Source organism: Ailuropoda melanoleuca, chromosome 12 (assembly GCF_002007445.2).
Source record: "Ailuropoda melanoleuca isolate Jingjing chromosome 12, ASM200744v2, whole genome shotgun sequence".
Lineage (NCBI taxonomy): Eukaryota > Metazoa > Chordata > Mammalia > Carnivora > Ursidae > Ailuropoda > Ailuropoda melanoleuca.
The window spans coordinates 22,721,034-22,736,803 of record NC_048229.1 but is presented as its reverse complement, the minus strand read 5'-3'; the positions used below and the strand labels follow the sequence as shown (position 1 = coordinate 22,736,803).

Below are 15,770 nucleotides of genomic sequence, written 5' to 3'. Positions count from 1 at the left end.
ATAAATAAATAAATAAATAAATAAATAAATAAATAAATAAATAAAATCACCTCCCAGGATGAGTCCTGTGCGGGTACAGCTGAGGGCACTGGCCTATACCTTTTTGTGTAATTTTTTTATATAGAATAAAAATGGGACCAAACCATAAATAATGATTGATACTCATTTTGTAGCTTAATGATACAGCATGAACTATCTTCTTTGGCCTTAAACTATTCTTCTGCAATGTCAGAACGTCATTCTCCAATGGCTGTGTGGTATCCTTTGAGCTTCACATGGGACTTGACCGAGCACATCAGTCACGTCCCGAGAAACTCAGTCTGAAACAGGGCCTCCCCCCGTCCCGGCCCCGAGGCAGTTTCAGCCACAAAAAGGCCACTGTCCCCAGGCTCATCCTGGATCAGCCTCTTCCTGGCCAGAGGTTCAGGGGCAAGTTATGGAATTTTCTGTGTCTTTTTTTTTTTTCCTCATCTGCAAAATGGGACGACTATAGGACTGCTGGGTGCACTAGGTGAAATAAAATACATGAAGGCCCACTGTAAGTTCTAAAAGTGCTCCCTCAGGGAAGGCATTTTTATAGAGCCAAAAAATTGAAAATTATGATCAAAGAAGAGAAATCTTTTTAACAAGCACTTAGGACTTGTCTGTGGAAGATTATCCAACAGCCGTGTAAAAAAAAAATAAGTGCACGTGAAAAGTACAGAGATGCAAACAGCATGGCCTGAGGTGCGCGTCATGAAGCTGAAATGTTATTATTTCTCGTAGTTTACGGAGCCGACGTTAGTTCTGTCCGCACAGACGCTTTCACTGCACGCGTTCATCTTTATATCCCCAGTGCCAAGCAGGGTGCCAGGTGCCCAGTAGGTGCTCATTCAACATCTACATACAACGAACAGATAAACGAGCGTATCCAATGCCAAGCACATTCACCTTACGGGCTACTCGGTTTGACCCGAGGCGTACAGTAGACAGTCAGAGGACCTACGCCCGGGGGAGATAAGCACAGTATCTCTGGGTCAGATCATTGCTCTGGCCTAACCAACACGGACCTTCACCGATGCTAATGAGCCTATTTGAACGGATGCGTGCGTGTGCGTGCCCATGCCTTCCCTTCAACAGGAAGTCAAACCACAGTCTCACTGGAAGGTTCTGGGCCTTAGGAACCTGGTAACAGTCATCCCTTCCATCTTGAGCTGGTGCCCAAAGGAAGGGATGATGGGAACAGAGTGAAGCACGTGAAAACCCAAGATCTCCCTGTAGGCACCGAACTCTGCTTCTGGAATCTTCTGCCTAACTTGTACTCAAGATAAAATCACTTAAGCATAAACCCATAACCACAAGATGTTATGTCAGATGACATGTAGACAAGTTTTTACTGGTAACCAATGCCTTCATGCATACGAGGGGTTATTAAACCATGGCCTGTGGGCCAAATCCAGCCAGTGGTCTGTTTCCATATTGCCTGAGAGCTAAGAATGGTTTTTATATTTTTATATAGTTGGGAAGAAAAATCAAAAAGACTCTTCTGCGACAGATAAAAATTATATGAAGTTCCAATTTCTGTATCCATAAGTAATGTATTACCGGAACACAGCCTCTACGTTTATTTACAAACCGTCTGTGGCTGTTACCGTACCCCAACGGCGGAGCCGAGTAATTGCGCAAAGCTGAAAATACCCGCCAGGGGTTCCTTTACATTACAAGTTTGCCAACCCCTGATATACACTAGCACGCGTGCAATCCTCACAACCGCCCCAGGAGACAGGAAGCTGGGGTTAATTACCGGATCCTCCAGCTTCTAGTCGGTAGTAAAGCAAGCGGCTTGAATGTGAGTGTGTGCAGAAGAAAGGGTGCAGTAGCACACCTTCCACCGGAAGCACTCGGTTCGTGGGGGGAGGGGTGCATTTTCATGAAGTGTTTTACACTCATACCCTGGCACTCACCTCAGGCCTCATCTACTGTACACAGACAGCTCGAAGTCCTACTGTAGCAATGAATAATTGATCTGATCACTGTATTTGAAGGTCAGTGAGATTATCTTGGGTTTGGAGCAGGAAACGATCAGTGGCTCTATGCTGCCCCCTGGTGTGAGCGTACTGTTTTTCTCAGAACCATGGGCTACCTCTTCTCGCTGCTCCCGCACCCCCACCCCCTTCCACCCAGCTCCCGGCGCCCACCTTCAGCAAACATAAAGAGGTGGCAGTTCATCCATTGAAAGACAAGATGGCAAACGACATGAGGGTCCCTTGGGGCTGTGTAATATGATCAAGGAGCCCTTTCAAGAGGCCAGGCGGCGGGGCTGTGCTCACTGTCCTATCTTACCATTCTGTAGGGGGCCCACTTTTCTCACAGCAGCAGAGGGTCTGGAGGGAAATCAGGTCAAGTATTTTGTATGCAGTTCCAGGACAAAAAGGCGATAAAAGATCTCTCCCGATTATAAAACAGACAGCCTTCGGGCCCCATCAATAAAGCCTGCTCTCAAATCAGCAAGCTGATCAAAGTTAGTTACTCCCGACTCCTTTTAGAAAAGAGGAGTTTTTCTTCTTCGTTGCACAGCATCCCTTTCCTGGGGTCCACCTCACACCAAACCCTCCTTTGCATGAAAGCTCACGGAGGCCGCTGTCCAGACACGGAGGAGCGGTGTGCAACAAACCAAGGCCGATCGCTCCAGGGTCAGATCAGTGGAGGAGCAGACGGGCGGGGGGCGGGGAGACGAGGAACAAGCCGGGATTCTGGACCCTGCGCCTTGCCTGGGTCCTGGTACAACGGGAGTTACGGTGCCCACCCCCAGTGCTGCTCTCAGGCTTGGCTGAGATAGCAGACGTCAAGGCTTGAGCAGCCACTGAATGCAGACTACATTCTAATTTACTTCCTTCCTCGGGAGCCACCTATGCTATTTTTCCTTTCTCTTTTTTTCTGGGGAGGGCAAGGTAAAGATAGCATATCCAACTTCATTGCATCCAAATACTGGGCCTTCAAAATAATCCGTCTGCAGCTTGGCACGAAGTGGAAGGGGCCACGAGTACCAAGGCATTGTTGGGAGACGACAGACAGCACTGCAACCACGGGCCCCGTGGTGCTGGCGGAAGAGGGTGGCTAAGTCTCTCCCAGCTGCGGTGAAGGAGGGTGCAGGAAGCAACCCAACCACCACTGGGTGCTGTGCGGTCTGTGGAAAGGGGAGATAAGCCAGCAGGCCTGGAGGTGGGCAGCCTCTCGCCTCGGGGCTCAGCACTGGGGAAGCTGCCTTCCCGCCTCCGTGCTCCAAGGTGACTGGCTCACTCTCTTGTGGGAGCCCTGCATGCTAATAAGATCGCCTTAGAATAATACAGATTTAAGAACAGAAACAAGGCAAGCCCCAGGACACCATTTGCCCTGCAGCTATTTCAACCTGCTGTTCTTCCTGCTACCACTTCCCTGACAACCAGGCGAGGCTGTTACTATAGCAACTGGTGCTGCAGCGTGGGTCTAGGCTCTGAGAAGGTCAGTTCACTGCTCCCAGTGCGGAAAGGGCTGGAATGCTCCGAGAGGAGCCTTTTGGAGCCCCTTAGCATTTCAGATGGCCCAGGCCCACTAGGAAGGAGCCTCTGATCACCACGGTTCAGGGGAGGGAAAGTGCAGCCTTCTGGAATACTCCCCACGCAGGCTGTGACTCGGGCAGAGTACAGACTCCAGCCGACACAGAACCTAGAGCTGCCCTGGCTGGGAAGGCAGGCCCATGCCCCTGGCCTTGCTCCCCACGTTCACCTGTGCGCTGGTGCTCTCGCTGCCCCTGAAGGGCAGAGCCCGTCAGCACCCCAACACTGCTGGGGGGTGGGGGGAGCCAGAGCCCCCCCGCCCTGCACTCTGAGGAAACGGAAGAAGTGGGGAAGGGCCAGAGAACTGAACTTGTGGGACACCTCTGCCCCCAGCACGGTGCTCTGCACCGGACTCGCTCACCCCCACCGATCGCAGGGCGTAGGTACTCCCGTCATCCCCACCGTGCAAAGCAGGTGACCCACAGGGTCACGCAGCCCTGCGCGGTGCTGCAAGGGGAGTGCCTACCGCGCCGGTCCCCGCTCCCAGGAGGCAGGTCTGCGCCCACTCACCACCTCCTCGATGGCGGCATCGTCGCCCCGCAGTGGCTCCTCGGCCAGCAGGGACAGCACCAGCCCGTTAACGCTGTGGGTGTAGAGGTTCGTCGGCACGAGGCCCATACAGGATGCTGGGGCTGACCCTGGGTCCCTTCTGTCTGTGGAGGGACCGTTGTCGTCCTGAGACTCTGGCAAGGCTGAGCCGCTGGGTGCTGAGCAGCTGTCATGAACCCCAACACACCGCTCCACGCCCTGCTCCCCCACGGGCAGCGCGGTTCTTCTCTGCCTCAAGTCTGAGCAAGGCCATGACCGAGGCCTGCTCGTCCTTCCGGGGAGGTGGTCTTCCCTGGGAAAGGGGGCTTGGCTGCTGTCCCCTGGAAGGGCATCGTGCTGTTCCAGGGCTCCGTTCTGGCTGAGCGGCTCGGGAGTGGACGGGGAGAGGACGCTGCTGATGGCCATGACCACCGGTGGGGCATCACGTGGCTCGGGTGCCGGGTCGCCAGAGTCCCTGACAAATTCCTCAAAGCAAGGACTGCCACCATCTGGGGCGCCCGTACTCGGGAGGGCAAAATAACCTGAGGATGTTCCTGTTTCCTGAGCTTCTGGAATGTGGATGGCAGACAAGTCTGGTTCCTCCTCCCCCCAGGGCAGACGAAGTTCCTTCACCAGGGAGTAGCCAAGACCGGGACCCTCATCCCTGGCAGGGCCGTGCCATTTTGCTGGCTTGACGTTCTCCAGATCACGGCCAGGCAAGTGCCCGTTCTCCCCCTTGCCATCCGGCCATGCTACGTCAGGACATGCAGACTCGGGAGTGGCTGCCAACATCCAGGCCGCGGGTTCCACGTGGCCAGTGGCGTTGTCTGTCGGGGCACTGGTGCTCCGAGGGTACGGAGGCTGCTGGGCCGAGCACTCCTGTAGTCTGGCCGGTGCTGCAGCGGGGCTGGCAGACAAGGCAGACAGACGTGAGGGAGGGGCGCCCGGCCAAGTGCAGGGCAGAACACTAAAGAATCGCTTTCCTAAAAGGCAGGGCCACTAGGTGACAAGTGAGTGTCCGGGGCCACAGAGCCGAAGAGGCCTTGGCGGTCAAACCACAGGAGTAAAAGGAAGGCAATGTCTGGCTCTCAGGGCTTCACACGGGGTTACTGGATCACCTGTGGGGACGGCAGGGCCTACTGCGTGAGAGCCGGCCCCCTGTGCAAGTCTGCTCTGAGTCAGGCCCTGAACTGCATGCTATACACACACTATTTCCAATTTTGACACCGAGCCCACGAAGTAGGTTATCACTGGGTCTCTCACAGATGAAAACCCTAAGGTTCCGGCAGGGAATGGACTTGCCCAACATCACACAGCTGACAGGCAGCAGATCTGGGACTTGAAACCCACATCCATCCCACGATGCCGGCCGCCTGGTATCTACATGCTCGAGTCCCAGATGCCCTGTCCATGGTGGAGCGCAGAGAAGATGGCATATGGAAAGCTAGGATGTCCAGGGGCTCGTGGCTACACCCATGTGGGGGAGTCCCCCCAGCACGGTCTATGAGGAACCCCTGTGGCCCCAATACCTAGCTGCCTGCTCCCTCGGGAACTCGCGGAGACTGGTGGCCTCCTCTTCAGTCAGGAACACAGGCATGATCCGGACATTCGGGGGGAGCGCCGCTCCTAGAATCACAAAGCAACGGGGACAGGGCTTAGCCCTGGGCTGGGGGAAGATGGAGGGGCAGTCACAGCTCTTGGGGGAGACGCATCCAACCCACACGCCAGCTCAGAGAGCAGCGCTCTGACACACTCCTCAGCCCAGAACAAAAGACACAAAACCGCAGTGACAGTTTCCGTGCCCAGCAAGGAAGGAGCCTTCACAGGCAATTTTACTCCTCACGGTGGAGAAAGGTGACTTTTGGGGGAAAGAAAATCTAGCGGTAAAAAAAAAAAAAACCCAAAACAAATAAAAGCTGGAAAAAAGCACTTCCAAGTGACTACACGGATCTGCCCTAACCTGGGCTTCCAGATAAAACAAACTAACCGTCTCGGCGATGGCTTTCTGGCCGCCACCATTTATCCTAGCCCCTCCTAACCAGGATCCCCCGGACCTAGTTTGAGCAGTCTCATAACAATGAGTGAGGGAGCATCTGAAAACAGGGATTTAAAAGGTACATCTGAAATCGCGAGCCTTGCGATCAGGATTCCGATGGGCAACTTCGTTCTAAAAGCTCTCGTCTGTTCTCCTAATCGGTGAACAGATGCAATAACCCACGGGACTGCTTGGCCTCTCCCGTAACATGTGTAGGGGACAGACAGCATAAGAGACCGTGTTCTTCAACATGCAGTGATGCACCTTGCCACTCACCCCGTTCCTGCGGGCCACCCCCTCCTGCAGGTCTCCTCTGCAAATAAACACACACAGAAGTTGGCGCCGGGGAACGCTTTCTCCTCCCGACCCAATCATCAGGACTGCGCCGTGCCATCTGTTCCTGAAACTTAGCCAGGCTCAGAATGCTGGCCCCCACCGCACACCAGCAGCCAAGCAGATGGAACAGAAGCTCCCCCAAGCTGCTTGCTTACCACCACAGCCGGGGTCAGGAGAGAACCTGCGCCCCACACAGGCAGCAGCTCCCCCCCCCAAATTCGCATCAGGCTTCACGCTCTGATTGCTGTTTCCCTCCTCTGGGAATGAAAGCGAGGATTCCTGTTACCTTTTATGCCTCCAGAGAACGCATCTGTCACCATATTCCCGCACCTGCCACCGCCCTGGCGTGGAATCCACGCACATTCCAGAACGACAGGTATGTGAACGCCCAGGGACCCTCGTGATAAAGGATCTGACCTAAACCAAAGGCTATGCGCGAGCTCTCGGGTTTATTCCGATTCACGATCGAGGAGACGATCCTAATTTTCTCCAAAAACTGGGAATTTTCTCCAAAGAACTTTCCAGACGGTTCAACCAAAGGTTCCAAAATAACCCACCAAAACGAAACAAAAACCAAGAACTCTTCTAGCCAGTGTGGCTTTCACTCCTATGAAATGAGGTGGCTTTCTTTCTTTTTTTAGTGGCTTGTTAAAAAAAACTCATGTTTCAAGGTACGTAATTTCACTACAGACAAAAATTCCCCTCCCTCCCCCAAAATCACATATAATTCCATCAACCACAAGCTAACGCTGTTCATCTGAGGCATATTTTCCTTTAAGCTTATGCACTTTTTAAAATATTTTGAAATCACAATATAGAAAATTCAATTTTTTTTGCTTAAAAAATAGATGTTCTGGACAAAGCCTCCCAGCCGGGGGACGGAGCTTTACCACACCTGGTGCCGAGATGCAGCTGGGTGAATCAGGACCTTGGCCGTGAGGGAGGGCGGGAGCTGGGTGCTGACAATCCTAGGTCACAGGAACGAACACACCATGAGACAAAATACATCACGGGACTCTGAACTGGAAAGATTCCTAACACCCTAACTGGTGAGGATCTTGGGGGGTGGGCGCCTGGGTGGCTCAGTCAGTGAAGCGTCTGCCTTCGGCTCAGGTCATGATCTCAGGCTCCTGGGATCAAGCCCGTATCGGGCTCCCTGCTCAGCTCAGCTCTCCCTCTCAAATAAATAAAATATTAAAAACAAACAAACAAACAAACAAAAAACACCGGATCTTGGGGACAGAGCCAGTGGGAGTTTCAACTGGCAAAGCCCTTTATGGAGTGCACTCTGGCCATTCCTACTGAACTTCAAAATGTCCAAACCCCCTGACCTGCCTTGTACCAAGATTTTGCATGCTGAAGGGTACTGATTATAGAAGAAAATGGCAAAGTCATACAGAAATGGGTAAACCCCCTAATGCCCAAAGAACAGAGAGTAGTCAAGGAAATCATGGCCTAGCCATAACAACAAAAGGTGTGCAGCGATTCTAAGAATGCAGACCAGCATGGACCAACAGAGAAATCTCTACCGTACACGCTGGGGAGCCCTTTCATGGATGCGGCAAAAATGAACAGAAGCAACATCCGCTGATGTGCCCAAAACACAGGGAAAAGCAAAGGATGTGCATCCAACTGCTCACAGCGGGTCTGGGCTCAGGGGGACGTGGAAGCTGTGCTCCGTGTGTTTCTCTCTTGGTTCAGCTTTTTTTTTTTTTTTTTTGGTTCCACAATGAGACCCTGTTCACGCATTAGGCATATGATTTAAAAATACGTAAGCAATGTGACATGAGAAGAGGAGGGAAATATCATGCTTGATGCCATGCCACTGGTGAGCCTGGAGGCACCACGAGCAGGTTCCGAACTGTCCTCGTGAGCAAAGGGGAAAGGCATGACGGTGTGCTGTGCCGAGGGTCACTGGGAAGCAGGGCCTGCGCTGGGCCCTTCTCTGTGCGCCCTCTCATTTCGTTCTTTCCCAGCAGAGAAAACTCAGCAAGCAACCCGCCCGGGGTCACAGGGCCAGGAAGGTGAGGCCAAAACTGGCAACCCAGCCCATCGAGCCCCCAGAACTTCTCCAGCCACACATTCATCCAGCCGTCAGAAAGCTCTGGATACAAGCAGCGGTCCCCCATGAGAAGAGCTGCCTTGGACCATGTGTGGAGGGGCCCTGAGGCCCTCGGGCTCGCTCCAATGCCCTCCAACTATGTGAAGAAGTGTGCTGAGATCTCAGAGGCCAGCTGAGAGACAGATCCAGCCGAGAGGCAGGCAGGAGTCCGAGCAGAAGCAGGGCTGGCCGCAGCAAGTGCACCGGAGCCCCAGGCAGCAGGAGGGCGCCGCGGCAGGCTTCCCCACCCCTTTACCTACAGTGTTGGCCTCCGACAACCTGCAGCACTCCGCGTTAGCATTTGGTAGACTGATTAACTATCAACGGATGCCCCATGCCGAGACTTACTTGGATCTGTCTAAAACTGCCTGGGACATACTTGCCAATTTCCTGGCTTTGCTGAAAGACAGGTAGGTCCCCTGGGTCAAATCTAAACTATCTGATACTTGCCAAAGCAGCCCTCTTGGAACTGGCCAGGGACAGAGCTCCCCACCCGTGACCTGGGGGTGGCCTGGATGGTCAGTTCTGCCGCAGGGGCACGGGGCGCAGGAAAGGGGTCTGGCGTTACTCACAGTCCCTTGTAGAGGATGCAGCCAGCTAGAACGTGAGGGGAGCGTTGGCAGGTCTGCAGGATGAGGGCTGCCTTCAGCAACAACAGGGGCTCCACCTGGGCCAGGCGAGAAGCAGAGCCACAGATGAGCATGCCCGCCATCAGCCGGGGCGGGAAGGCAGGGGCTTTGTAGGACGGGGGGAAGGTCATAAGCCAAAACCGGGGGAAAGGAGAAGGTGCCACATGGTAAGATCTGTGTCACATCTTGGGTCTGTATTCCACCTTTCTATACCCAGAACTGTGGGACGATGCAAAATGCCACATGCTTGGCATGGGGGTGGCTTCTGCCAAAGTGGGAAGGTGCAGTGAACACAGCAGATGGCCACTCATAGGGGGCAAGGTAGGTCTCTGCTCAGGAGACCCGGACTCTGATGCTGAGACCAGGAGGCAGCGGACAGGAGAGCCTACCCCTCAAACACAGGCTGAGGCACCAGGTAAAACCACAACCCCCCTCCCCTCTCCTCCCTCTGGAATACAAGCCCCACTGCCCCAGAGCTGGCTTCATGTGGCCTCATAACTCTGTCCCGTAACAGGAAATGAAAACATCCCGGTCTCTCACTCCCAGAAATACTCCTCAGCTCCACGGTCCTTATAAGGAGTCAGTTGCCTAGAAGTCCCTAAAAACACCAGAGAAGGATCTGAACCTGGTCAAGAGTCTCCAGCAATGACTAAAAGCTGCCTTCCTGTTTCCTGCTGGCAGCTAGGATCTACGAGCTCCATCGCCATCAGAGAGGCTCCTCTCTCACATCCTTGAGACAGTGCCCGGTCCCAGCCGGCCATTCTGTAAAGCTCTGGGGCCCACTTCGAACATTTGTCCCAACAGGAACCAGGAAAACCTGTCCCCATTTCTAGCCAGAGTCGGGCCACATCCCCGTCAAAGGGACCCTCTTAGCTACTACAGTGAGACGCGGCCCACACATCTCAGGTGCTGGGGGCGCAGGTGGTCGGTTCTTAAGGGGGTACAGCCTCGCGTCTCCCTCTGGCTCTTGCCACTGAGGATGTGATGTTCTCCAAGATCAAGGCCACTGAGCAACAGGCAGTGTGGGCGGTCAGGCCACCCATACAAGCAGCCTACACATCACTGAATGCCAGTGGCCAATGGAACGGCTCTGGGACAAAACGCTCCCCAGCACTCTCTCCCAGACAGAGAGACCTGGTTTTTAAGATGTTATCACTGAGCATTTTTGATGCTGAGAACACAAGTCAATCGTGGAATATCCACATCGAGAGAGACAGGGACCCGTAGATGCCAGAGTTCCACATGTCTGGGACACTAGCGAAATAACACCACCCTCTACTGAGTATTTACTCCGGGCCACTTTAAGCGCTGTCTCACTGAACCGTCTAGACAGTTGTGGGAGCGGGCACTGTGACGGCAGTGTGTGGGTCAGGGCAGCGGGCTCTATTCCTTGACATAAAACGGGGGCGAGGGTGTTACCTGAGTTCGGTCCAGGTTCCAGAGGGAACTAAATATCTTGTGCAGGTCGCCGGTGTTCTTCAGAATCTGTTCAATGAAGGTGTCCCATTCGGCACACAGGTCTTCCTGAGAACAGTTCTAAAGCGGGAACCACCTGAGGTCAGCGGCTGAGATTCTGCGAGACACACTCTCCGGCGAGGCTCCCTACTCCTACAAAACTCGCTCCTCACGCAGGAGACGGGCCAGGAGGCAGGGCCTGCTTTAAACCTCCTATGCACACAAGACCCCCACCTTCCCCCCACCTAGAGAACTCAGCTACCACAGACCCAGCACACATGCGGGGGGCGGGTGGCAACCAGGTGGCATCCTGCTCTTGCCAACAGTCCCCGGGAGGAGGACGTGGGGACAGACATTTGCAGTGGATGTGACCTGCACTACTGGGGAACAAAGGCATCTGAGAGGGGCTCCAAGGCCCCCCGACCTTGTTGCTAGCCATGCTGTATTCACAGCAAAGTCGAGCAGCCCCTAGAGTAAAGCTGTGTTCTGGCAACATCGGGTTTGCTGAAGATTCCTCGCTACTGTCTCCATACCTTGTAAGCCAGAGAAACAGGTCCATTGTAAAAATTAAAGACTCCAATGAGCTGATCCAGAAACTGCTTGCAGCTAATGTCAGGGAGCTCCACCGCACAGCCCAGGACCTGGAAAGAGGGAAACCAGAAGATGGGCATTTTCCTCTGCTTTGAGTCCAAGCCTGGAAGCCCGGGGCTCTGCAGAGCTCGAATTCACTGACTCACTGATACTGATGGGTCTAGCCCAGGCCCACATCGTCCAGCCCAGCTGGTCTTCAAGACAACAAGTATTTTTTGTATCCACTCGTGCTGTCTCACCTGGAATGCCCTCCTTTCTCCCATCTATTTGTCCACAGCTCCCCCGTCCCCTCAGTGCCTGAGGCAGATTCCAGCACCTTCGAGGTGCCCGTTCTGATCACTCTAACCGATGCTAACCTCTTTTCCCAGCCCTTACATTATCAGGACTGTTATCTGGGCACTGGATGCTTAACGTGGTTTCACTACAAACACTGGACGGGACTCCGACTGCTTCACGAATGGCATTCTCGTCCCTTCAGCTGGATCAAGTGCTTCGGGAAGGGAACTGGCCGAATCATCACACCGTTCTAGAGCCCCAGAACGCTGCCATGGGGCTTAGTTCCGCAGAAGAGAAACCTGTGCTCGGTGAGAAAGCAGTCTGGCTGTATGTTTAAAGAGCCCGAAGAAAGTCTGTATCCTTTGACTCAGTGATTCCACCTCTAGGAATCTTTCCTGAGGGAATCACCAGAAACTTAAGGCAATAAAGAAACCCTGGCAGAGGCAGGAAACAAATGAACAAATTCCCGCTGAATGGAAGCTCCACCGGGGCCAGGATGTTTGCTTTATTCACTGATGTAATCAAGGGTTTACGACAGTCTGGCACATGGTCAATGCTTACCTCTTCCCTGATTAATCTACAGATTGCATACAACTTCTAAAGTGAAGCTTTCTTTCAGAAACTGACACACTGATTCTACGAGAGAAACTTACAAAAGACCTAAAAAATCCGAAGGTGTCTTAGAAAAGCGTAAAGCTGGAGGACTCAGACCACCCGATTTCAAGACAGTGTGGTACTCGTACAAGATCTTCCAGTAGGCCGACCCCCACTGCAGAGGTCACCTGATCGTCAACAAAGGAGCCAAGGAACCCAAGCTGGAGAGTTTTTCCAACCATGGTGCTGGAGCCACTGGATATCCATAGGGAATAAGAGAACCTTTGACTTCTATTTCACACCAAGCACAAATATCAATCCCAGAGCTAAGTTTAAAAGCTAAAACGATAAAGCTTACCCAAAAAGTGGGAGAATGTCTTCTCCAACAGGGCAGGGAATGGTTCCAGACAGGATACAGAGAGCAATAACCACAAAGGATAAAATTGGCAAGTCAGACTTCGTTAAAATTAAAATATTCTGGGGGCGCGTGTGATTCTTGATCTCCAGGTCATGAGTTTGAACCCCACATAGGGTGTAGAGATGACTTAAATAAACTTAGAAAAAAATTAAAATGTTCTGCTCGTCAAAAGACATCATTGAGAAAATTGACAGGCATGCCACAAACTGGGAGAAAATACCTTTAAGATATATATCTGACCGGGGTGCCTGGGTGGCTCAGATGGTTAAGCATTTGCCTTCGGCTCAGGTCATGATCTCCAGGTCCTGGGATCAAGTCCCATGTCGGGCTCCCAGCTCAGCAGGAAGTCTGCTTCTCCCTCTCCCTCTGCCTCTTTCCCTGCTTGTGCTCTGTCTCTCTCTCTCTCTCTCTCTCTCTCTCAAATGAATAAATAAAATCTTTAAAAAAATTTTTTTAATATATATCTGACAAACAGTTGATATGCAGGATACAGAAAGAACTCACAAGACTAAGTAAAGAAAGAAAACCTAATTTTAAAAACCAGGCAGAAACGCTTTGGACGGACACTTCTCAAAGAGAAACAGACCAGTGGTCATTAATATCCTTAGTCATTAGGGAAGCGTAAATGCAAACCACAATGCGATATCCCTACACACCCAGCAGAATGGCTCGAGCTGAACAGACGGACAGCATGGGTTGACAAGGGTGTGGAAGAACCAGAAATCTCACACATGGCCGGTAGGAGTGCAACATGGTACAACCGCTTGGGGAAAAGGTCTGGCAGTTTCTTATAAAATGAACATCCACTGTAACCTTGCAAATCTACACCTAGATGTTTACCCACGAGAACTGAAAAGTCATATCCACGAGACTCATCTAGGAATGCTCCTAGGGGCTTTATTCTTAATTGCCCCTAACTAGACACGGGTCATGTCTCTAGAGAAAGAAAAGTGAGTAACGAGACCGCTAGATCCAGACAACGGACATTCAGACGATGCTGGTGAACAATGAAAAGGAACGAACTGCTGATACGCGCCCCACGAGATCACACGCACGACAGAAGCCTGCGGAGAGGAACACTACACGTCCTAGTTCACTCCTGTGACTTCTAGAACAGGCAAAACTCATCTGCGGTGGGAAAAAAATCAGAAGGATGGCTGCCTGGGACTTGGGGGTGAGAATTCATGGGATGTCGGGGAGCTGCCCAGAGTGATGCTAATATTCTGCATTTTGACGGCATTCTGCGTCACACGGAGCATTGTTGTCCATATGCATTAAGTGGTGAGCTCGAGATTTGTGTGTTTCAGTGTATGTAACTCGTACCCCAAAAGGGAAAAAAAGCACAAACCACTACTGTACTCTAATTAGTGTTACGCACAATGAAGTACTTGGCGGGGGAGGAGTATACCAGCGTGTGCTATCTTGGCAAGCATTAAAAACTGGATTGCTGGAAGATGAAGGGACGGATGGAGAGATGTAATAAAGCGACTGTAATAAATAATATCTATAATAAAATAGTAACTATAGAACCTAGGAAGTCTGAGTGTTCACAGTAAAATTCTTCAACGGTTTGGTACGTGAGAAAATGGTCATCATAAAATGTGGGCAGGCATACCCACAGAGCTGCATGTACCACCCTCTCTTCGGCATTCTTTCACCTCAGAAATCAGGTTTAAAGAAGCGCAGGCACGGGGCCATAAGACCCTAGTGTATATGGTGCCATCAGCTGTAAAGAAATGGTTTTCATTATTTTTTTACTGGTTCCTCGAAACCTAACATCTATATACCAATGTCTTCGAGTTTCTGGATCATTGATCTGTAAGTGTGGGGAGCACAGAGGAGAAAAGACAGAGGTGGAAAACACGAGCTGCATCCCAGACAGAACTCCCACAGACTGGCTGCAGTCTCTCAAAGGCGATGGGAAAGCAGCCCTGTGCAACGCGGGACAGGTTAGAAACGTTCTGGAGAGCACTCGGTTACACTGGCACCTGCAGAGGGGGACAGAGGAAGCGTAGACGGTACCACTCACAGCCCCTGGGGTTGCGCAGGGGGTCCCAGGCTCCAGAGCACCTTGGCGACACAGCACTCATCACCGACACAGATGACTCACGGCGGAGGCAACACTGGAGTCATGAGTTTTCAGTCTGGTCAACTTACCCAAAGGAACTCTCCGTCCACCTTTACGGCGAACTTCAGCTTCCGCAGACGAACGAGGGCTGGAGCAGAGGCGGAGATGTCAGAGATACAGCGCACGACGCCCGCAATCTGTCCACACAGCAACTCCTGCTGGTCGAGCAGGGTCTGTGGGAAAGCAGCAGAGTCTGGAGCTGGGGGGGAAGCTGAAACTGTCGAACTCATGGAGCATCCCTTCGAGCAGGGGCTGAGGCCATAGTGGACCACAGACCACAGCCGGCAGGCCAGATCCAGGCTGCTGCCTGGTTTCAGACGGCCTGGGACCTAAGCGTGGTTTTCATATTTAAGGGTAGTAATACCAACAACAAAGAGGAACATGTGATGTCGACCTTCCGTGGCTGGCGAGGCCTCCATTTTCACTCCTGGGCCCCCTGCACGGGAGGACGGAACTGCCGCGGAATGTCCACAGCTGCATGCACACGAGGCCTGTGCAGAACTGGGGTTTTGTTCCTAGGACTACAGGCCCATGCGTGGGTAGAAGCAGGAGCCTTTGGTCCCTATTCTGATCCCCTGCAGAGCGCCCAGAGCGGCCTACATTCATCCCAACTACCTAAGTGGGAGCGTGATCACGTGAGCAAACACAGCCCTCCTAACTGGTCTTAGCATTCATTAACCTGCGGGGCAGCCAGACATCATGTAATGTAACAGAAAATGTACACACTTATGCAAGAAGTCTTGCATAAGAGAACCGAACTTGAACTTAATCAAGGCTCTAGACCTTACTGCTAGTGTAAAGGAACTACAGGGGAAGATGTGAAATGACACTATTGCATGGTGCACTGGGTGTTATACGCAAGTAATGAATCATGGACCACTACATCAAAAACTAAGGATGTACTGTATGGTGACTAACATAATAAAAAATTATTACTATAAAAAAAAAAAAGAATGACCAAAAAAAAAAAATGAAATGACACGGCCTTGAGGAAGTGATGAGGCCGATCCAGAGTGTGGGGCCTTCTGACATTTTACTGCACCTACGCTCCGGCTTCCTCGGTAATTCAGCGGCGTAGTGGCGGAAGAGGGTGGGGGGGGGGGG

General features: G+C 52.2%; 1 protein-coding gene across 6 annotated transcripts in view; it reads right to left on the bottom strand.

Annotated features, from left to right (window-relative positions):
- HPS4 (HPS4 biogenesis of lysosomal organelles complex 3 subunit 2) overlaps positions 1 to 15,770 on the bottom strand; it is a 28,757-nt gene that overhangs the window by 8,327 nt on the left and 4,660 nt on the right. For all 6 annotated transcript variants that reach the window (XR_004619203.1, XM_034639315.1, XM_034639316.1 and 3 more), the window contains exons 5-12: positions 14,696 to 14,839; positions 11,193 to 11,300; positions 10,624 to 10,740; positions 9,148 to 9,242; positions 7,370 to 7,442; positions 6,415 to 6,451; positions 5,633 to 5,729; positions 4,086 to 5,010 (exon numbers count right to left, since the gene is read on the bottom strand). Coding sequence is in view for 5 of the 6 variants with exons in the window: in XM_034639315.1 (XP_034495206.1) it covers positions 4,086 to 5,010; positions 5,633 to 5,729; positions 6,415 to 6,451; positions 7,370 to 7,442; positions 9,148 to 9,242; positions 10,624 to 10,740; positions 11,193 to 11,300; positions 14,696 to 14,839 (1,596 nt within the window). In the remaining variant the exon portion in view is untranslated. The remainder of the gene's footprint in view (positions 1 to 4,085; positions 5,011 to 5,632; positions 5,730 to 6,414; positions 6,452 to 7,369; positions 7,443 to 9,147; positions 9,243 to 10,623; positions 10,741 to 11,192; positions 11,301 to 14,695; positions 14,840 to 15,770) is intronic.